General features: G+C 45.4%; 1 protein-coding gene across 3 annotated transcripts in view; it reads right to left on the reverse strand.

The window, feature by feature from the left end:
• LOC115091734 (F-box/WD repeat-containing protein 7-like) overlaps positions 1 to 23,823 on the reverse strand; it is a 137,822-nt gene that overhangs the window by 17,758 nt on the left and 96,241 nt on the right. For all 3 annotated transcript variants that reach the window (XM_029601898.1, XM_029601897.1, XM_029601899.1), the window contains one exon: positions 9,806 to 10,031. In XM_029601898.1, the coding sequence (XP_029457758.1) occupies positions 9,806 to 10,031 (226 nt within the window). The remainder of the gene's footprint in view (positions 1 to 9,805; positions 10,032 to 23,823) is intronic.

Below are 23,823 nucleotides of genomic sequence, written 5' to 3' on the forward strand. Positions count from 1 at the left end.
TGTCAGGGCCTGCTTCCTCCTTCGTGGCAGGACACCGCTCTCCAAGGTCCTGCCCCTTCCTAGGAGTGCGGCCCGCACCTTTCTGCCCTATTTAAAGGGCCAGCAGTGGGCAGTCCTCCTGGGCTCCTAACGCTGATGTCCCCGAGGCGTTTCCTCTTTAGCCCTATAAAGAGAGCCATCCTTCAGTCCGTCTTTGCCTTCGCAAGGAGCCAGTCATGGAGCTGGACTGCTCCTGGATTCCCTGTTCCAGCTCTTTTTTCCAGGAGACCTCTGTGATCCTCTCTCGCTTCTTCAAGGCACTCTATTCTTCGTTGGTATTTGTCTTCTCCCGTGGTTCCTGAACCTTTGTCTTCATCTTCGTTCCATGTCCTGGTCTTTCATCAGATCCCGTCTCCTTGTCTCTAGATGTTCCAATGTTCCTTGTCCTGATGTCCTCTGTCCAGAAGTCCCCGATGTTCCAGACATCCCTGATGTCCTCATCATTAGAGGTTCTTGATGTCAAGATGCCTTAGATGTCCAGACGCCCTGATGTTCCGGTGTCCTGCTGTACTGATGCCCTATGTTCCAGACCTGATGTTTCCAAGTTCTGAATCCTGATGTCCTCCATCCAGTTCTGATCCTAAAGTACCGCTAGCTCCTAGCTCCGGGCTCAGCTTTGCCTTGCCCCGGACTTAGTCTCCAGCTGACCTTCCCTGGGAGTAAATCCAAATTGATCCGGTGTCAATTTCCAGTGGCTGCAGCCCTCTTCTGGTTGGATCGGTCTTCGAGCACTACCGGATTGCTTCGTCATCCTGAGCTTCAGTCCTGCGCATGTCCCACTTCTCCACGTGGTCCATGACCAGTCTCTTCAGGTTGTGTAGGGTGTGCAGTGGGACAGGGTGGTCCGTGACCAGCCCACGTCGGCTGTGTAGGGCGCCCTGAGGGGCAGTGCCTGTAAGTCTCCGAGTCCTCGTCTGAGTCCTTTCCAATTCCTCATCTGAGTATCTTGCATCCAACATAAGAACATGTCATACTGGGTCAGACCAAGGGTCCATCAAGCCCAGCATCTTATTTCCAACAGTGGTCAATCCAGGCCATAAGAACCTGGGCAAGTACCCAAAAACTAAGCCTATTCCATGTTACTGTTGCTAGTAAAAGCAGTAGCTATTTTCTAAGTCAACTTAAATAATAGCAGGTAATGGACTTCTCCTCCAAGAACTTATCCAATCCTTTTTTAAACACAGCTATACTAACTGCACTAACCACATCATCTGGCAACAAATTCCAGAGTTTAATTGTGCATTGAGTGAAAAAGAACTTTCTCCGATTAGTTTTAATTTTTTGAATTTTCTCCGATTAGTTTTAAATGTGCCACATGCTAATTTCATGGAGTGCCCCCTAGTCTATTATCCAAAAGAGTAAATAACTGATACACATTAACCCATTCTAGACCTCTCATGATTTTAAACACCTATATCATTTCCCCCTCAGCAGTCTCTTCTCCAAGCTGAAAAGTCCTAACCTCTTTAGTCTTTCCTCATAGGGGAGCTGTTCCATTCCCTTTATCATTTTGGTTGCCCTTCTCTGTACTTTCTCCATTGAAACTATATCTTTTTTTAGATGCGGCAACCAGAATTGTACACAGTATTCAAGCTGCGGTCTCACCATGGAGTGATAGAGGCATTATGACATTTTCCGTTTTTATTCACCATTCTCTTTCTAATAATTCCCCAACATTCTGTTTACTTTTTTGACTACCGCAGCATACTGAACAGATGATTTCAATGTGTTATCCACTATGACGCCTAGATCTCTTTCTTGGGTGGTAGCTCCTAATATGAAACCTAACATTGTGTATCTATAGCATGGGTTATTTTTCTCTATTAAGCATCACCTTGCACTTATCCACATTAAATTTAATCTGCCATTTGGATGCCCAATTTTCCAGTCTCATGTTGTCCTGCAATTTATCACAATCTGCTAGTGATTTAACTACTCTGAACAATTTTGTATCATCTGCAAATTTGATTATCTCACTCGTCGTATTTCTTTCCAGATCATTTATAAATATATTGAAAATTACAGGTCCCAAGACAGATTCCTGAGGCACTCCATTGCCTACTCCCTAACGAGAAAACTGTCCATTTATTCCTACTCTGTTTCCTGTCTTTTAGCCAGTTTGTAATCCACGAAAGGACATTGCCACCTATCCCATGACTTTTTACTTTTCCTAGAAGCCTCACATGATGAATTTTGTCAAACGCCTTCTGAAAATCCAAATATACTACACCTACTGGGGTTCACCCTTTATCTACATGTTTATTAACTCCTTCAAAAAAGTGAAGCAGATTTGTGAGGCAAGACTTGCCCTGGGTAAAGCCATGCTGACTTTGTTCCATTAAACCATGTCTTTCTATATGTTCTGTGATTTTGATGTTTAGAACACTTTCCACTATTTTTCCTGGCACTGAAGTCAGGCTAACCGGTCTGTAGTTTCCCGGATCACCCCTGGAGCCCTTTTTAAATATTGGGGTTACATTAGCCACCCTCCAGTCTTCAGGTATAATGGATGATTTTAATGATAGGTTACAAATTTTTACCAAGGTCCAAGTTCCAAGGGTCCTTGTCTCATCTAAGTTCCAAGTTTCCTCATCTTGTTCAAGTCTTCAAGCCTTGTCCAAGTCTCGAGTTTTAGTCTTGTTCCAAAGTTCCAGTACCATCACCTGTCCTCGACCTCTGTCCGTCCTGTCGCATCTGCCGCTCCCTAGTGCCAGGTCTGAAAGGGCTATCGAGTGGCCGGAGGGCTACCCCAGAGACCAGCATTGCGTTGCTGGGTCTCTTCCAGTGTGTGCAGATTCGGCAGAGGTTAGGGCTCTGGTCGTCAGCCTGTTCCGCCCATGCTTGGACATGTCTTGCCTGCCTCGATGCTTCCATGGAGCTCCTCTCTGCAGTCGCGCCATTGTCCAAGGGCACACTTCTCCCTAGAATCGGGACCACTCCCTAGCGCTCCCGCAACACTTTGAATGCTTTTGATTGGTTGTCTATGGAATATTTCTGTAAATGAAGGGACCTAATAGGCTGCACTGGAAACCATGACATTAGTATTTAAGATGGTGCTTAACACTGAGTTTACTGCTATACTTACCCAAATGGTGACACCCGGGGCTAAAATTTAAATTCTTTTGAAATAGTGATGAAATCTTAAATGCGACGGAACTGCTAACCTGTTGGCATAAATTGTTTTCACAATTATATCTGATGTGGGAGTTGTGCTTTGTCTTTAGGTTTGCGTATGTTTATTTTATTTTAATGATGAATTTATGGGATTCACACAACGGTAATGTGGATCCCATAAATATATATATAAGCTGCTGCATTTTGACAAGAAGTCCCTGAGGAAGCCATGGATCGGCAAACCATGTTGGGTATTATACAATATTTGAGGACTTACATTTTTCTTCAGATATACAGCATCTTGTGGACTTTTTTTCATCTTTGCTCTCAAGTTCTTTGTAAATGCTTCAAGAACTATAAATGCTTTACTTGGAGGGTACTGTTCAGTATTTTAGGATACATGGGCTTACCGTAATCAGCTGCAAGTCCTCCCGTTGACCGAATGATAGATTTATAATATATCACGAATACAAGAATTTGTTTTTGGTCATTGCAATTTTCAGCTGGAACACTGTAAGGTGCATTTTTTTTTTTCGGATATGGTTCTGTTGGAAAGTTTTTTTTAATAGTATTTTCAATATTTTGTTACTTTTTGTTTCGTGATGTTTAAACGGTTAGGTTGATCTGTATATTTGATTTAAGACATCTGTGGTAATTTATTTAAATGAGAACAGAAATGTTCATGGGTTTGCAAATGCTAGAATTGTAAAAAAATACTTTTTAATATGATGATTCAGTGAAGATCTCTTTGCATTTCCCTTCGCTTTGTGATTTACAGAATTTGTATTCCGTCTACTATCAGAAACTGTTCTGATTGGCTGCAGTGCCATTTCCTCATTTTACCGGAGGAGACCGGAGGTAAATTACCTGCAACTTTTCCTGACTTGTTTAAGCCCATAAGATCGGCGCTTTTGGAGCTCTGAGCTGCAGTAACTACATTTCCTTTAACCGGAGGAGACCGGAGCAGAATTTTCTCAAACACAGCTGTTCGTGAGGTCAGAACGTCGGGGGTGGAGCCGGGCTCACGCCCATAAGAACGGCGTAGTACCGGCGCACCGCAGCCGCCGGCACGTGGCTTTGCTCGGCTTAGCTCGGCGTGCTTGGCCTTGCTAGGAGCTCTGATTGATTTTTGACGACACTGCAGCCACAAGTATATGTGAGAGACGAAACTAAGAAATTTGTCCGTGGTGAAGACTCCAAATAACAGCTTCTTCCAGACGTAAGTCAAAGACTTTTTTCCTCAATTTAGGATTGTATCTTGCCCGTGGTTAAGCGTTCCTCTTGTGTTATGCCACACACAAAGAGGAAGGCTAGGCTACGGGATTTGTCTTCAACACCAGTGTCAGATAATCAACCTAAAATTAAGGATTGCTTCACAAAAACTCCCATAGAAACTCCAGGAGGTGTCGCTGAAGGAACCGACCAAGACCAGGGAGCGGTCCTTCTGACCCAGGATATATCATTAACCCCTGGAGCCCCAGAAACACCCGACCCACCATCTGGCAATAAAGACGGGATCTCCTATTTAGAAGACCGCAAAATAAAATTAGACTTTACAACTGCCATTGTGCAAGATACTGAGGGGAGTACAAACACCTCTTTGAATGTTCCAGAAATGGACTTTAAGGAAAGGAATGGGACTCCAACTCATCAAACTATTGCTGGATCGGCACTAATAGAGGAAGGAATTGGGGATATCCAAATGGGAGGAATAACTGAAGTTATGGTAATTACCTCAAGAGGATTTTCACTTGAAGAAATTGGGACAATGTTAGTGACATTACAGAAATCTATTAATAATATTGCTAATACTATGAAAGAAGTATTAAATAAAAACATGATGTTTCAGAATAAAATCGATAAGGTTGAGGAAAAGGTGAAGGAATTGGACAAGGTTCAATTCAACTTAATTAAATCTGAGAAAATCTATAGCAATAAGTTGGAAATGATAGAAAATCAGATAAGACAAAATAATTTAAGGATACTCAATTTTCCTAGAACACATCTAATTTCGGCACATGACTTGTTTAAAAGTTATCTAATAAATATATTGGGTTATAGTAATGAAACTTTACCAGTAATTGATAAGATCTATTACATATCACAGAATCAGAGAACTGATAAATTGAATCAGGAAAATGAAGCTCAGGAAAATTTAAATTTGTCAGACTTATTGGAGAAATCCTTTGAAATGAATATAAACTTAAGAGCTACCCTTATTGTACAACTTTCCTTCCTATCTGAAAAAGAATCTTTAATGAGATTTTATTTTAGAAAACAGAATAGTAAGTTCTATGGGCAAAATATAAGAATTTTCCCCGATATTTCAAGGGAGACACAGATTAGGAGAAAGGAATTTTTAACACTGAAAGGGTTGTCCCAACAAAAAGGGCTTAAATTTATATTGAGATTTCCCTGTCGCTGCGTTGCCTCATATCAAGAGAGGAAATATATCTTTAATCAACCGGCTCAGTTGAAATCCTATTTGGACTCCCTAGCCTAGAAGCCTCTATTAAGACTGGTATTAAGAGATGGGAGGGAGATAGGACAAAAAAAAAAATTGAATATTATGTTTTCTTTAAAAGATACTGCTCTTAGGAGGTTTCTAAGTCTCTCCATATTCTTGATTTACCTGTTATTATTTCTTGTCATGACTGAATTTATTATGGAACTTGGTGTGTTTTTCTTATAATTATATTGTGAAGTCTAATATTGTTTCTTTGGTTCCGTGATTCTGTTTGTGTATATTGAAGTGAAAATATTCAATAAACAAATAATTAAAAAAAAAAAAAAAAGAAACTGTTCTGATTATATTTGATGCATTGGTTATACTAACCATTTTTTTGTTTTCGGGTCCCTATTTATAACCTAGCAGAAAGGATATGGATATTAAATGGTATAAGTTTAACTGGATGTGCTTGAGAGGGCTGTATGCCCATGACAGAATGCACACATATTGAACTGTGTTTCCTTTTCTTCAAATACCAAAGGCTTTTGCTGTTCTGATTCCCCATTCAGTTCCCCCACAGCTAAGGATCCTCAGTGCTTTACCCCTCACTCTCCCACAGCTAAGGATCCTCTGTGCTTATCCCAGGCTTTACCTCTCACTCCCCCACAGCTAAGGATCCTCTGTGCTTATCCCAGGCTTTACCCCTCACTCCCTCACAGCTAAGGATCCTCTGTGCTTATCCCAGGCTTTACCTCTCACTCCCTCACAGCTAAGGATCCTCTGTGCTTATCCCAGGCTTTACCCCTCACTCCCCCACAGCTAAGGATCCTCTGTGCTTATCCCAGGCTTTACCCCTCACTCTCCCACAGCTAAGGATCCTCTGTGCTTATCCCAGGCTTTACCTCTCACTCCCTCACAGCTAAGGATCCTCTGTGCTTATCCCAGGCTTTACCCCTCACTCCCTCACAGCTAAGGATCCTCTGTGCTTATCCCAGGCTTTACCTCTCACTCCCCCACAGCTAAGGATCCTCTGTGCTTATCCCAGGCTTTACCCCTCACTCCCTCACAGCTAAGGATCCTCTGTGCTTATCCCAGGCTTTACCCCTCACTCTCCCACAGCTAAGGATCCTCTGTGCTTATCCCAGGCTTTACCCCTCACTCTCCCACAGCTAAGGATCCTCTGTGCTTATCCCAGGCTTTACCTCTCACTCCCTCACAGCTAAGGATCCTCTGTGCTTATCCCAGGCTTTACCCCTCACTCCCTCACAGCTAAGGATCCTCTGTGCTTATCCCAGGCTTTACCTCTCACTCCCCCACAGCTAAGGATCCTCTGTGCTTATCCCAGGCTTTACCCCTCACAGCTAAGGATCCTCTGTGCTTATCCCAGGCTTTACCCCTCACTCCCCCACAGCTAAGGATCCTCTGTGGTTATCCCAGGCTTTACCCCTCACTCCCTCACAGCTAAGGATCCTCTGTGCTTATCCCAGGCTTTACCCCTCACTCCCTCACAGCTAAGGATCCTCTGTGCTTATCCCAGGCTTTACCCCTCACTCCCTCACAGCTAAGGATCCTCTGTGGTTATCCCAGGCTTTACCCCTCACTCCCTCACAGCTAAGGATCCTCTGTGCTTATCCCAGGCTTTACCCCTCACTCCCTCACAGCTAAGGATCCTCTGTGCTTATCCCAGGCTTTATCCCTCACTCCCTCACAGCTAAGGATCCTCTGTGCTTATCCCAGGCTTTACCTCTCACTCCCCCACAGCTAAGGATCCTCTGTGCTTATCCCAGGCTTTACCCCTCACTCCCCCACAGCTAAGGATCCTCTGTGCTTATCCCAGGCTTTACCTCTCACTCCCCCACAGCTAAGGATCCTCTGTGCTTATCCCAGGCTTTACCTCTCACTCCCTCACAGCTAAGGATCCTCTGTGCTTATCCCAGGCTTTACCCCTCACTCCCTCACAGCTAAGGATCCTCTGTGCTTATCCCAGGCTTTACCCCTCACTCCCTCACAGCTAAGGATCCTCTGTGCTTATCCCAGGCTTTACCTCTCACTCCCTCACAGCTAAGGATCCTCTGTGCTTATCCCAGGCTTTACCCCTCACTCCCTCACAGCTAAGGATCCTCTGTGCTTATCCCAGGCTTTACCCCTCACTCCCCCACAGCTAAGGATCCTCTGTGCTTACCCCAGGCTTTACCCCTCACTCCCCCACAGCTAAGGATCCTCTGTGCTTACCCCAGGCTTTACCCCTCACTCCCCCACAGCTAAGGATCCTCTGTGCTTACCCCAGGCTTTACCCCTCACTCCCCCACAGCTAAGGATCCTCTGTGCTTACCCCAGGCTTTACCCCTCACTCCCTCACAGCTAAGGATCCTCTGTGCTTACCCCAGGCTTTACCCCTCACTCCCCCACAGCTAAGGCTCCTCTGTGCTTGAGTGAGCTTCTCTTGAATTCTGTTACTGTTTCTGACTCTACCATCTCTCGCTGGAGTTAATTATATGCATTCATTTCTGATGCTGTTTCTGGGGCTATGACCCTTTGAGCTTTGTTCCATAACCAAGCACCAGTTTTCCTGTGAAAACTCAAGGTCAATTTTATAGCAATTGTGGCACTTTTGCATAAATGTAAATAGATAATTATATAAAATATTTCTTATTTGTAATTTGTCTCATTTTCTGATATTTCTTGTATGTTTGTGAAATTTATTTTGGGAGGAGAGATTTAAATGCCCAGTGCTTGAGGGGGAGGAGAACATTTATTTATTTAAGTGTTTTCATATACCGATAACCGTATGCACATCGTATCGGTTTACATAGAACGTGTAACAATGATAGAAATACATTGAACAATTAAGTTACATGGTATACAGAGAAAAAGAGGAGCGAACATAACTTGATTTAAGCATATATATATTGGATACTATATACAATGTTTGATTGAACGTTTGGTAACAAGGTGTGTTTGTAGTGTGTTATATCTCATTAAACCTAGAGGGTAGATGGCTGTTGACATAATATATATGTAAAGTAGTAAAGCTTGGAGACAAGGCACGTGTAGAGAGCAGTTAATAACGTTAATGGTAGGGGGTGGATTTCTATGGGTGATGGTAGGTATCAGGGGTAGGCTAGCTTGAACATGGAGGAGGGGTAGAGGAATAGGAGACGGAAGGGATGGGGGAAAAGTAAGACGGGGTATCAATGATCGACTCTCACCCATTCTCCCCACTCAGCCCCTTAGTTATACACACCCTTCCCCAATTCTCTCACTCAGTCCCCCTCACTAATTTCCTGAGCCTGCTGATCCCCTCAGTCACTCCACATCACCTCAGATCATACCCCTCCCACAGCCCACACACACACTCCCCCGTCCCCTCATTCACTCCTCAAATACTTCCTCCTCATTCCTGAGCCTCTCTTTCCAACTGCCCTTCTTCTTCTTCCGCCAAACCTTCCCCCCCCTCTCTTTTGAACTTCAGCCAATCCTTTGGCCAGTGCAAGAAGTCCCTACAGGATCCCGATCCAGACTTGGTAATCTGAAAACAGCAGCAATGGCACGGTGGGCTGCTTCCGTGTCCCCTGGAGCCAGTGTGGTGAAAAGTCTGACCACTGGCCCAGAAGCGGGAGAAGAGGAAGCAGCCTGAGGCACTAGATTACCAATCAACAGCGGGGGCTGAGACTGCTGCTGTCCCACCCGGCCCCTGGTCCTCCTGTGGCAAGAACCTGATTATCTATTCCTCCCAGCATTCCACGGGCCCGGGCCCACCATCAGCTCCTTCTCTCTGAAGGCTGTATTCACAGTTCTCGCCTCTCCTCCAGAGTAGACACATTTACGTTCTTAAGTCTCACCTCGCGGGCTTTTGCTGCAGACCCTGCATGCTTTGGTAGCTTCTATCAGGACTGCCTCCAACTTTTTTTTTTCTCCGCTGCCATTTGTTGATGCCCCCAACACATACTGTATGCCTATCATCAATTTTATCACCTCTGATCTTAGCCCATGACCCTTTTTCACCTTACTACCTCTTATCTCTGTCTTCTACGGCCTCACTCAACCACGTCACAGCTCCGTCCTCTTTGACCTTAGCCTTAATCCTCTCATATCGTAACTCTGTCTCCTATGTTCTTATCATGCATCATCTCACTCTACCTCCTCAAACCTTTGTTCTCAATATCCTCCTCAGCTCTAGCAGGCGGAACGAGGCACACTTACCTGTAGAGAGTAGACCCGGTTGGTGTGTCCTTGCAACGTGTGGATACAGGTTTCCGTCTCGGGGTCCCACACTTTTACTGTGTAATCGTATGCACCGCTCACCACTTTCTTTCCATCGTATTGTACACAGCGCACTGCAGCCACGTGACCCATTAGGACATGGAGGCACTGTCCTGTCTCAATATCCCAGAGCCGGAGTGTAGCATCCCGGGAACCACTCACAACCCTGCATGGGAAGAATGGCCGGAGACTGGTCAAAAGGGCTCAGGAGAGAATCTTTAGCAAAGGGCTCGATATTGGCTCTTTAACCCTCAGCAGGGCAAGAAATAGCCTTTCAAAACAACATATGCTGGCATGGGCAGAGATGTTATAAATAGGAAAAATGGCTCTCACCTGCTAATTTTCCTTCCTATAATACCACAGATGAGTCCAGACTCCTGGGTTTTGCCTCCCTGCAGGCTTATGAAGACAGAAAGAGTTTCACCAACACTGTACTTAACCCAGTGTGCTACCTGCAGTCCTTCAGTATTGAGCTATACCCAAGCCAGGAAAACTCCCAAAACAACACTAAGAATCCTGAACCCAAACTCCTACAACAAGCAGGTGGGCGGTGAATTCACAAAAATATTGACATTCAGTCCAAGAAACCAAAGGGAAATAGTTCTGGATCCCTCCCCACATTGCATTATAAACAATTCATCACCAGTATGAGTGGACTGTCCTTCCTCAATGGGTGATCTGTGGTACTACAAGAATGAAAATTAGCAGTAAGAACCAATTTCCCTTTCCCTGTATGCACCCAGATCAGTCCAGACTCCTGGGATGTACCCAAGCTCCCCTTAACAGGGTAGGACCTGGAGAATCCCACTCGCAAAACACTCTCACCAAAGTTCATGGAAGCCGAAGCGATAGTGTCTGACCAAAGTGTGCAATTTCCAAGTAGCCGCCCTGCAAATCTCCCAAGGAGATACCTGCTGAGCCTCTGCTGAAAAGGTCACCTGACCACCTGTCCAGTGAGCTCTCAATCTCTCTCTCTATATATATATATAATCAACTATGAAGATACCTACAGATTCTATTTTCTTTTTTATTTCATTCCTTCACAACCATACATTTAAAATCACCTCACAAATAGTTCCTACAAACTCCTTGTGAACACACACGTGTTTAGAAAAAATTCCCACTTCAGCATATATTTTCCAGAGAGTGTTTCTAACAGCAAAACTATACCCATCACATCCCAGTAAATTCCCAAATGTCCATGTTCTTTAGCTGTATACTGAAATTTGAAAAACTTTGTAATCACTCCCACTCATTCTCACAAATGTTTCTGCTCACGCAGCTGTCTAGCAGATCTTCCCACGCTGACACACTCCAACATGGAGGCCTTGATGTTTCACCAGCCCACTGGCTTCATTAACATTATTGACATCTTCAAAATATAAACATATTACACATCATAAGTTATCTAATTCATACACCCTCATAATCCCCACTTCTTATAACCAGAACAAATCAGCCTACTTACATCAAGTATCATTTTCCTAAGGATAGATGTTACTCACTGTCAGTTTCAAATTTCTGAATTCTCTCCTTTTCACATCCACATTCTAACACATAATTCACTACCTCAACAGATTAAAAAAATCTCAAGTCAACTCTTCAAGACATTCTACATCTTAATTCACTTTTCAAAGAGAAAGAAAACCCACCGCACAGAGCTTACCCATTTCTATTTCTCAAACACACCGCCTTCACATACTCATGGCGCCATTCCCGACTACCTCAATTCTTCAGCAGGAGGCCTAAAACGCCGCGGCTGTACTGTAGAATTTAACCCCATACGGAAACTCAACGTTCCATCTTCATCACGAGCCTAACCACTCCCACATCATCCGGGGCCTTCAAGTCAAACAAAAGTTCCCACTCTTAACCAAACTTCTTTAAGTTTTAAAGTCCTAATATTCCCTAAACATTTTCCACTTCATCCTTCAAGACAGATCTTTACACCACAAATTAGCCTTTCCTGATAGGGGAGCTGTTCCATCCCCTTTATCATTTTGGTAGCCCTTCTCTGTACCTTCTCCATCACAACTATATGTTTTTTGAGATGCGGCGACCAGAATTGTACACAGTTTTCAAGGTGCGGTCTCACCATGGAGCGATATAGAGGCATTATGACATTTTCCGTTTTATTCACCATTCCCTTTCTAATAATTCCCAACATTCTGTTTGCTTTTTTGACTGCTGCAGCACACTGCGCCGACGATTTCAATGTATTATCCACTATTACGCCTAGATCTTTTCCTGGGTGGTATCTCCTAATATGGAACCTAACATCGTGTAACTACAGCATGGGTTATTTTTCCCTATATGCATCACCTTGCACTTATCCACATTAAATTTCATCTGCCATTTGGATGCCCAATCTTCCAGTCTCGTAAGGTCCTCCTGCAATTTATCACAATCCGCTTGTGATTTAACTACTCTGAATAATTTTGTATCATCTGCAAATTTGATCACTTCACTTTTCTTATTCCTTTCCAGAACATTTATAAATATATTGAAAAGCATCGGTCCAAGTACAGATCCCTGAGGCACTCCACTGTTTACCCTTTTCCACTGAGAAAATTGACCATTTAATCCTATTCTGTTTCCTGTATTTTAACCAGTTTGTAATCCACAAAAGGACATCGCCTCCTATCCCATGACTTTTTAGTTTTCTTAGTAGTCTCTCATGAGGGAAGGCGTTTAAAAAAAATGCCTTCTTAAAATCCAAATACCAGGAAAACCATCTTAAGAATCAAGTCCTTTACGGTTGCCCTCCTCAGTGGTTGAAACAGAGCCTCACACTTTCCTCTAAGCACCAGATTAAGATTCTAGGATGGACAAGTCTTCCTCATCGAAGGACACAAATTCTTCGCCCCCTCGAAGAAAACATACGACATCCAGATGAGTGGACAGAGAACAACCCTGTATCATATTTCAGAAACAGCTCAAAGCTATCTGTACTTTAAGAGTGTTAAGGGCCAGATCCTTGACCAAACCGTCCTGCAGAAAAGTCAAAATATGACACCGTACTCTGAGTAGGCTGCCTGCCAAGAATGGTACACCAGGACTCAAAGATCCTCCAATATACTAAGGATGTGGAAGTTCGCCTGGCCTGCAATAAGATGTTTCAGCCTTACATAGTGCATAAGCTACCGGAGGACAAATCAAAAGGCGGAAGAACTTTTCTCGGCTTGTTCTGACTTTTGAGACAATGAGCCATTTTGTCAGAATAAAGGCGTGTCAGGATCTCAGAGGACAGCCCACTCTGGACGGATGCCCCCCCATCCTGAGACAACTCTGGCCCCGGGAACTGGTGGTAGAAAGTCCTCATACTGAGAAAAACCCAGCCCTGCTTCAAAGCAAAACACATTGAGATACTCTAGCGGCTGAGAAGGCTGTAAACTGCTCTTGTAAGATGCCAAGCGACCCTTTTCTGTACTTGTGGCCCATATCAACTTGCCATCCAGATGCAGATGGACCAGAAAGCCTGTCTTGCGCAGAAATGCCACTACATACTCATGAAGGTGAACAGGACCTGAAATGGATAATGAAGTCCCCAAATGGTAAAGCATAGGAAATGGTGTTCCTGGCAAATGGGAATATACTGAGAAATTCCACTCTTTGTAGTATCCCTATTACAGAACACAAAACGTTTCCATTATGAAATAAATCACATGAAACAGCTGATTGACTCCTGTCCTATTCAAGATGGGCTGAAAGATTCCCCTTCCTTTTTGGGAGCAACAAAATAAATGGGATAGTGCCGAATTTTCGTGTGATTTGGCACAGGACTTGTGGCCTTCAAAAATCAAACAACCTCCTAAACATAGTTCCCACTGCCACTCCCTTTTGAACAGAGTTGCACGATGAAACATAGAAACATATAGAAACATAGAAATGATGGCAGAAGAAGACCAAACGGCCCATCCAGTCTGCCCAGCAAGTTTCGCATTTTTTTTTCTCTCTCTCATATACTTATGTTTCTCTTGGCTCTTAGTAACCTTTTTTATTCTATTTCCCTTCCACCCCCGCCATTAATGTAGAGAGCAGTGTAGGAACTGCATCTAAGTGAAATAGCTTAATTAGTTAGGGGTATTAACCACCACAATAAGCAAGCTACACCCATGCCTGTTTATCCAGACTATGTAATTCAGTCCTTGTTGGTTGTTGCCTGAATATAGATCCACCTTTCTTCATTCCCCCCTGCCGTTGAACAATAAATGTGTCTGGATGAATGTGGAGAAATCCTAGAATCTGGCCATCTCTTACCACCTCCAGAGCCCACAGGCCCATCGCAATCTGAGCCCATCTTTGAGAAAGGTGAGATATAGATGCCTATTCTCCTGGTCCAGTAGGTGGGACAGCACATCTTTAATGTGAAGATCGAGCTGCTCTTGCTCTGGAGCCCATATCCTTGAAAAGCTTCTCAGGCTGAAAGGACTGAGATTTTCTAAAATGACAAGACTTTTGAGAAGTTGTTCATCTGTAAGGATGAAAATGATGTGAATCCCTGAGGTGGCCCTCCACACCAAAATGACACAATGCCACTATCTTGTCCTCTTGCAAACAAGGAGCCTAGGAATTGCCCCATCTAGTCTCCAATTTCCTCTCGAAAAAAAAAGAGAATCCTTAAAGAACAACCTTAGGAGACCAGACTTGGAAATAGTGCCTGACAACCAACCACACAGTCATAACCAGAGCCTAGCCACTATATCAGTGGTTCTCAACCCTGTCCTGGGGACCCCCCAGCCAGTCGGGTTTTCATGATATCCACAATGAATATGCATGAGAGAAAATTTGCATGTTATGGAGGCAGTGCATGCAAATTTTCTCTCATGCATATTCATTATGGATATCATGAAAACCCGACTGGCTGGGGGGTCCCCAGGACAGGGTTGAGAACCACTGCACTATATGGAAAGCTACACTTCTGGCAGTCGGCCACACCCAGCCACACAGCTGCATCAGTGAAGGCAGCGGATCCTGGTTCTGCCACCAATTCCCCTTTGGCACCCCCTCCTTGTATCTCCTAAGAGATGCAAGCCAGCATGAGCCTCAAAGGGTTGCTTAAGGGTAGTTTCAACCCTCCTATCCTGATCTTTTAGAGCTGGCCCTCTTCCACTGGGACAAAAGTTGGTTTTATAACAATGCATCTACCTTCAATTGCTATGTTGCCTTCTGGTGCAAGGGGTACAGACTTGCAGTGTCAGTAAAACTTTCTCTGTCTCCATCTGCTGGTAGGGAGGCAAAACTCAAGAGTCTGGACTGATCTGGGTACGTACAGGAATAGAAAACATTTGCTCTTTCTTATCAGGTCCTCTCTTCATTAATTTCTCTAGAAAACAATCCTCCCTCTATTCTAGTCAAAAGTTCTTTCATCTCCACCACTGGTGTGCAAAGTGTAGTGGAGCACATAGCCACTGATAGAAGAGTCTCTGCTTTCCTTCTCCAGCAACAGCACGGAGTGGGCAATACCTTAACCAATGTGGAAGCATGCTGCTGGCGAAAACGTTTAAAAAGGAAATAGAGCAGCTTTTAAACCAGAAATGGGGGCAAGAATAGTGTTGCTTAGCAGCACATGGTTTGTAGGAGGGTACCTTCAGGATACTGGCAAATCAAATAAGTTAGAATAACCTGAGACAGGAGATGTAAAAGCTAAACACTCCTCCCCTAGCTGTAATTCAATACAGAGCATGCATATAAAAATGACTCCAAACTATGTGTATCATCTAATAAGTAGGCAGTGGGTACAGCAGCGAGGCTTACCTGTAACAGGTGTGCTCTAAGGACAGCAGAACATCAGTCCTCGCACATGGGTGACATCATTCAAAGGAGCCTGGCATGGACAACTTATGCCAAAGTTTCTAGAACTTTGACTGAGCGTCTGAGCATGCTCGGGCATGCATTATACCATGTGTCCAAGCGGGGTCCCCTCAGTCTTATAACAAAGAATTAAGAACAAAATGCACGAAATGGAAACCCTAAAGGAAGGGGGGTGGGGGGGGGGGGTAGCCTGAACAAAAATGGGTCCTAAGTGGGAACAGAATTGGGTTCTGTACATCAGACAGGTTCCGGAAGACAGATTGGCCATCTCTGCCTAAGCAGTTGTGAGATGTGACTGAATGGAGAGAACGCTATGTCACAGTCCTGCAGATCTCCTCGAGGTCAGACCACAAGTGGACCACTGACTCGGACAAAGTAAGCCTTGACATGGCCCATGAGATTCAATCCCGCCTGGGCATAACAGAAGGAGCTGCAGTCTGCTAGCCACTTAGAAAATGACTGGCAACGGTGATCCCCAGTTTGCCTTGATCAAAAGAAACAAAAGGTTGAGTGGACTGTCTATTGGCTTCTGTCTGCTCCGGATAGAAGGCTAAGGCTAAGGCTCTCTTGCAGTCCAATTTGTGCAGGGTTTGTTCACCTTGGTGAGAACAATGCCTGGGGAAAAATGTCGGAAGGACAAGTGACTGGTTAAGATGGAAGTCAGACACCACCTTATTTATTTATTTAGGGTTTTTATATACCGACATTCTCGATATACATATCAAATCAAGTCGGTAACCTTAGACAGGAACTTGGGCTGCATTCACAAGAACAGTCTATCACTGAAATACTTCGTGTAAGATGGATAAGTCACTAAGGCCTCTATGTGCTGAAGTGACCACCACCAAAAATACGACATTCTAGGTCAAGTTCTTCAGAGCATAGTGGCACAAAAGGAACTTTCATCAGCTGAGCCAAAAGCATGGTGAGGTCCCAGGACACTGCAGGAAGCAAACCCTGCATGAAACATACAACTAAAGGCTATACAGAGATAGGGGCTTACCTTCTACATGATGATGACAACATGCACCAATTGCACTAAGATAGAAACACAGAAACATAGAAATGACAGCAGAAAAGGACCAAATGGTCCATTTAGTCTGCCCAGCAAGCTTACGGTAGCATAAGCCATGCCATACAGGTCTCCCCCATACTTAGTTTCCCAAACCATCAAAGTCAGGGCTCTTGTTGGTTGCTGACTCCAATTCACCATTATCTCTTGCCGTGGAAGCAGAGAGCAATGATGGAGTTACATCACAAGTTTAAGGCTTATTGGTTAAGGGTAGCAACAGCCACATTAACAAGTTACCACCATACTTGTTTTCCCAGACCATAAAATTCAACGTCCTTGTTGGTTGCTGTCAGAATCTAATTACCCTTTTCCTCCTGCAGTTAAAGCAGAAAGCAATAATGGAGTTGCATCAACAGTATGAAGACTTATTGTTTAAAGGTAGTAAGTTACCCCCCATGCATCCATCCTCTAGCCTTTAGGGATCCACAGTGTTTATCCCATGCCCCTTTGAAATCTTTCACTGCTTTTGTCTTCACCACTTCCTCCGGAAGGGCATTCCAGGCATCCACCACCCTCTCCGTGAAGAAATATTTCCTGACGGTTCTGAGTTGTCCTCTCTGGAGTTTCATTATGTGACCCCTAGTTCTACTGATTTTCTTCCAACGGAAAAGCTTTGTCGGTTGTGCATCATTAAAACCTTTCAGGTTTTAGAGCTCAACACAGTACACCAGCTGAGGCCTCATCAAGGACCTGAACAAGGAGATTATCACCTCTTTTTTCTTGCTGGTTACTCCTCTCTCTATGCAGCCCAGCATTCTTCTGGCTTTAGCTATCGCCTTGTCACATTGCTTCGCCATCTTCAGATCACCAGACACTCCAGGGTCCCTCTCTTGCTCTGTGTAATCCGAAAGAACTATATGTGTTTGGGTGGGGGGGGGGGGGGGGAGGGTGGTGAAGGGCCAATGTGCACAGAGCCAGGAGAGAGACCTAGGGGTGATAGTGTCTAGTGATCTGAAGACAGCAAAGCAATGTGACAAGGTGATAGCTAAAGCCAGAAGAATGCTGGGCTGCATAGAGAGGAATAACCAGTAAGAGAAAGGAAGTGATGATCCCCTTATACAGGGGCCTTGGTGAGGCCTCACCTGGAGTACTGTGTTCAGTTCTGGAGACCGTATCTCCAAAGGGACAGAGATAGGATGGAGGCGGTCCAGAGAAGGGCGACCAAAATGGTGGTCTCCATCGAATGACTTATGAGGAGAGGCTGAAGAACCTGAATATGAATACTATGGAGGAGCAGGGGTGATATGATACAGACCTTCAGATACTTGAAAGGTTTTTATGATCCATGATCAACAACAAATCTTTTCCATTGGAAACAATTTAGTAGAACTAGGGGTCACGATTTGAAACTCCAGGGAGGAAGACTTAGAACCAATGTCAGGAAATATTTTTTCATGGAGAGTGTGGTGGATGCCTGGAATGCCCTTCTGGAGGAAGTGGTGAAGACAAACTGTGAAGGATTTCAAAGGGGCGTGGGATAAACACTGTGGATCCCTAAAGGCTAGAGGATGGGAATGAATAAAAAAGCTTGGGGGTAACCTGCACGGAGCGGCAGTTACCAACCTTAACAGAAATGTGGGGGTAACCTGCACGGAGCAGCAATTACTACCTTGGGAAGCTTGCTGTTCAGACTTGATGGACCATTTTGGTCTTTTTCTGCCACTATGTTACCTCTATGTTACCTCCCTACTTGTTGATGTAAAACATCATTAATTGGTTGTCCGTCCAGACTGTACAACTTTATTGGACAGCCAATCTCTGAAAGTCCATGGCAAGTACCAGATCGCCTGGAGCTTCAGGAAATTTATCTGTTACTAATGTTGATGGTTATGTTGTTAATCCCTTAGTTGCATGTAAACCGGTTTGATATGAATCTTGTCATGAAGATCGGTATAGAAAATGTCAAATAAATAAATAAATGTTCCCAGGTAGACCAAGAGCCCTGAGTGTGAATCTCAACTACATGAGCTCCTCAATCCAGTTGGATGCAACCAAAGTTAGGACAATTTGCAGTGGAGGAATTTGGAAGGCAACCGCCTGCACCAAATTGGAATTGTCCCACCACTCAGGACCTTCCAAGATTGCATCCAACTCGCTCTGTTATTGTGGGATTCTCTATCCTGGAGGTCCACTGGGCTCTTTGCATACAGAGTCATGCCATGGGAATGGCATGAATGGCTGCAGCCATGTGGTCCAACAGCCTTAACATGTGCCAAGCTGATGTCTCCTGACTCTCTTGAATCTCTGCCAGAATGGCCATGAGGGTGACAGCCCATTGCTGTGGAAGGCAGGCTCTGGCCTGAGTCATGTTTAACAGAGCTCCAATAAACTCCAGTTGAGGTGACGGGCTGAGATGAGATGTGGGGTAATTAATGATGAACTCAAGTGACTCCAACAACCGGATGCTCACCGGCACTAACTCGATGGCAACTGTCCAAGATGTGCTCTTGATCATCCAATTGTATAGCTACGGAAACATGGGCACCCCCAGCCTGCAAAAGTGTGCCACCATCACAGCTAAGCATTTTGTGAAGATATGCGGGCCTGATGCAAGCCAAAACAGCAGAATACGATACTGAAGGTGCAGCTGTCCCACTGTGAATCTAATATATTTCTGGTGACTGGGGAATATCTCGATGTGAGTGTAGGTGACCTTTAAATCAAGAGCGTGTACGAACATAAGAACATGCCATACTGGGTCAGACCAAGAGTCCATCAAGCCCAGCATCCTGTTTCCAACAGTGGCCAATCCAGGCCATAAGAACCTGGCAAGTACCCAAAAACTAAGTCTATTCCATGTTACCGTTGCTAGTAATAGCAGTGGCTATTTTCTAAGTCAACTTAATTAACAACAGGTAATGGACTTCTCCTCCAAGAACGTATCCAATCCTTTTTTTAAACACAGCTATACTAACTGCACTAACCACATCCTCTGGCAACAAATTCCAGAGTTTAATTGTGCGTTGAGTAAAAAAGAACTTTCTCCGATTAGTTTTAAATGTGCCACATGCTAACTTCATGGAGTGCCCCCTAGTCTTTCTGTTATCCGAAAGAGTAAATAACCGGATTCACATCTACTCGTTCAAGACCTCTCATGATTTTAAACACCTAACATAGAAACATAGAAGGAACTGGATCAAGGAAGAGCACTCGATGTCATCTACTTGGATTTCAGCAAGGCTTTTGATACGGTTCCGCACAGGAGACTGGTGAATAAAATGAGAAGCTTAGGAGTGAGTGCAGAGGTGGTGACCTGGATTGCAAACTGGTTGACGGACAGAAGACAATGTGGGATGGTAAATGGAACTTACTCTGAAGAGAGAGCAGTGTTAAGCGGAGTGCCGCAGGGATCGGTCCTGTTCAATATCTTTGTGAGCGACATTGCGGACAGGATAGAAAGTAAAGTTTGTCTTTTTGCGGATGACACTAAGATCTGCAACAGAGTGGACATGCCGGAAGGAGTGGAGAGAATGAGACGGGATTTAAGGAAACTGGAAGAATGGTCGAAGATATGGCAGCTGAGATTCAATGCCAAGAAGTGCAGAGTCATGCACATGGGGTGTGGAAATCCCAAAGAACTGTATTCGATGGGGGAGAAGGGCTGATATGTACGGAGCAGGAGAGAGACCTTGGGGTGATAGTCTCTAATGATCTGAAGTCGGCGAAACAATGTGACAAGTCGATAGCTAAAGCCAGAAGAATGCTGGGCTGCATAGAGAGAGGAATATCGAGTAAGAAAAGGGAAGTGATAATCCCCTTGTACAGGTCCTTGGTGAGGCCTCACCTGGAGTACTGTGTTCAGTTCTGGAGACCGTATCTTCGAAGGGACAGAGACAGGATGGAGGCGGTCCAGAGAAGGGTGACCAAAAAGGTGGAGGGTCTTCATCGAATAACTTATGAGGAGAGATTGAAGAAGCTAAATATGTATACCCTGGAGGAAAGGAGGAGCAGGGGTGATATGATTCAAACTTTCAGATACTTGAAATGTTTTAATGATCCAAAGACAATGATAGACCTTTTCCGTTGCAAAAAAATCAGCAGTACAAGGGGTCTCAATTTAAAACTTCAGGGAGGAAGACTCAGAACCAATGTCAGGAAGTATTTCTTCATGGAGAGGGTGGTGGATGCCTGGAACGCCCTTCCGGAGGAAGTGGTGAAGACCAACACTGTGAAAGATTTCAAAGGGGCGTGGGATAAACACTGTGGATCCATAGTCTAGAGGATGTGAATGAAGAGAAGAGGCAAGGGGATGGTTTGCTTGCAGGAATGACAGCTACTACCTGGAGATTAATATCCTTATTCAATAAACATACACACAGTTAATGCGACTCCAACATTGCTCTATGCTTCAACAGTAAATGTGGAAAAAAGGATTTGCATCCACAAAAAAGCAGGGGAGTCGCTTGCTTGTTACGGCGGTTACTACCCCAAACCAATTAAGCCTGATACTTCACTTTCAATGCACATCCAGCATAACTCTCTGCTTCAACAGCAGAGAGAATGAAGAAAAGATGATTTATATTCAGCATCAACCAACAAGGAATGAATTACATAGTCTGGGTAAACAAATAAGCATGGGTGTAGCTTGCTTGTTATGGTGGTTACTACCCCGAATCAATTAAGCATGATACTTCACTTGGAATACAAATCCAGTACAGCTCACAGATTCAACGACAGGGGGGATGAAGTAAAGAGGATTTATATTCAGACAACCAACAAGGACTGAATTGCAAAGGCAGGGTAAACAAACGGGAATAGCTTGCTTATTACGGCGGTTACTACCCCAAACCAATTAGATAGATACTTCACTTAGATGCAGCTCCAGCACTGCTATCTGCATCGATGGTGGGGGTGGAAGGGAATTGGAACCAAAAAGTTACCAATAAGGGCCCTGACCTCAGCAGTCAGAGTAACAGATAAGTATGAAAACAAATAGGTGTGAAAGCTTGCTGGGCAGACTGGATGGGCCGTTTGGTCTTCTTCTGCCTTCACTTCTATGTTTCTATGAGCCCACAAGATGGGCTCAGACAATGATTTGGTGGGACACCCAATACATTTGTACCCTCTGTGAACTATGCTGAGGACCCATTCATATGAGGTCACACTGGACCACCAGTTCAAGCACAAATGCATTCTGCCCCCAACCAGAAAGTACTCTGTTATGGGTACTTGTATCTTGGCTAAACTCTCTCTGGTCCAGTTAAAACTGCATCCCCAGAATTGGCTGGGATGCCATCTGGGGCTTAGCCAACATAGTGCAACCTTGGAGGAGGAAGGTCACCTGGTCGGAGAGCATCACCCTGGTGTAGCAGGAAGTGATCCAGTAGCAAGGACCTGCTCTTCAGTTGATGCATTGTCCTCTAGCATCAAGGATGAGTGTCCCAGGGATACTGCCCAGAAGGGAAGGGTTAGATCAGCTGTCGTAATTATTAGGAATGTAGATAGCTAGATGTCTATTGGATGTGAAGATCACCTAATAACTTGCCTGCCTGGTACAAAAGTGGTAGACCTCACACATCACCAAGACAGGATTTTAGACAGTGATGGGGAGAAGTTGGCTGTTGTGGTACATGTGGGTAACAAAGACATAGGAAGTTGTGGGAAGGAGGTTCTGGAAGTCAAATTTAGGCAGAACACTGAAACCCAGAACCTCTAGGGTAGTATTCTTTGTAAAGCTCCCTGTTCCACATACAGGTCCCCAGAAGCAATGCATGGGTGAGACAATGGTGAAGGGAAAGGGATTCAGTTTTGTAAGGAATTGGACAATCTTTTGGGTAAAGGGGAATCTTTTCCAAAAGAATGGGCACCAACTCAACTAGGGTGGAATCAGGCTGCTATTCTCGGTAAGCGCAACAGCTCGCACATCCTCCGGCAGGGGATATAACTTATCCATGGCTTTTGCCACCTTCAGCCCCAAATCTGGAGTATCCCACTCCTTAAAAAGCAAATCCGAGGCCGAGAAATGCAGTGGAAACGCTGGAGGACCCTGGAGCCCCAACACAACCGGATCCGTCTGACCGAGACGCGACTCAACCTGCGGAAGCGGGATTCCCAGCTCCCCCAGAATCTCTGGAATGAGAGGCCCCAGTTCGTCCTTGCTAAATAATCTGACTACCTTCGGATCATCTCCCTCAGCTCCATGAGGCGGGCCCGAGCCTTTGGACCCCGTTTCTCCGTCCCCCTCCACCCCCCTCGGGGGTTGGGACGTGAAATCTTGCTCCTCCATTGGCTCCTCAGATTCCGTGGAGGAGTCTTGCTGGCCCCCGACCCCCCGGGACCGCAGGGGTCGGACCCCTGGCTGGACCCTCCGCCCCCGGCCCGGACTTGGCCCTTTTGCCGGACGTTGAACCTAACTCCAAGGGCGGATTTCCCTGGGTCCTCTTCCGGGCCATGCGGCGGGCCTTAAAGGCCTTGTGCATGAGCAGCACAAATTGCGAGTTAAAAGAGGAGTCCGACGACCCCTCATCGTCCCCCCCTTCCACGGGGGAATCCTCGTTGCTGCCAAGGGGCCTCGCAGGACTTATTCCCCCAGCCGGTCTCTGCTGGGGTGATAACCTTGGCGGGGCCTCATCATCCCCGTTGTCCCTTAGTCCCGCGTTTTTCTCGGCTCTCCGAGGCGAGACAATGGCTGCCGTTCCCGCCAATGAGGTCCCCAAAATGGCGGCCGCCACCGGCGCCGAAGAAGACGACCCCCCGAAAACCCTGAGGGAGCCGCAGTGGACCCGGCGCGAGGTTTCAGACCCCCCCCCGGGTCCCCGACGCCGATCCTCCCTCTCCCCCTCCCACACACCCGGAACAAAGGCTGTCTCTGGACAGCCGCGCTGCCGCGGACCCGCAGGCCCGGCAAGCCGCTTGGCGAGGCATGCTCCGCCGCGGCGCGAAGAGAAGAGCCCGCGCACCAAAAATGAAAACAGGGCCCTCCCCCGCCCCGATCCGGCCTGCCGCAGGAGAGAGAGAGAGAGAGAAAAAAGCGCGCCCAAAACCCCGGCGGGACAGCCGGGGTTTTGGGCGCACTTTTTTTTTACCTCGTGTCCAGAGCCAGCTGGGGGGAGTGAGCCGGCCCCACCGGTAT

The sequence above is a fragment of the Rhinatrema bivittatum genome, chromosome 5, assembly GCF_901001135.1.
Source record: "Rhinatrema bivittatum chromosome 5, aRhiBiv1.1, whole genome shotgun sequence".
Lineage (NCBI taxonomy): Eukaryota > Metazoa > Chordata > Amphibia > Gymnophiona > Rhinatrematidae > Rhinatrema > Rhinatrema bivittatum.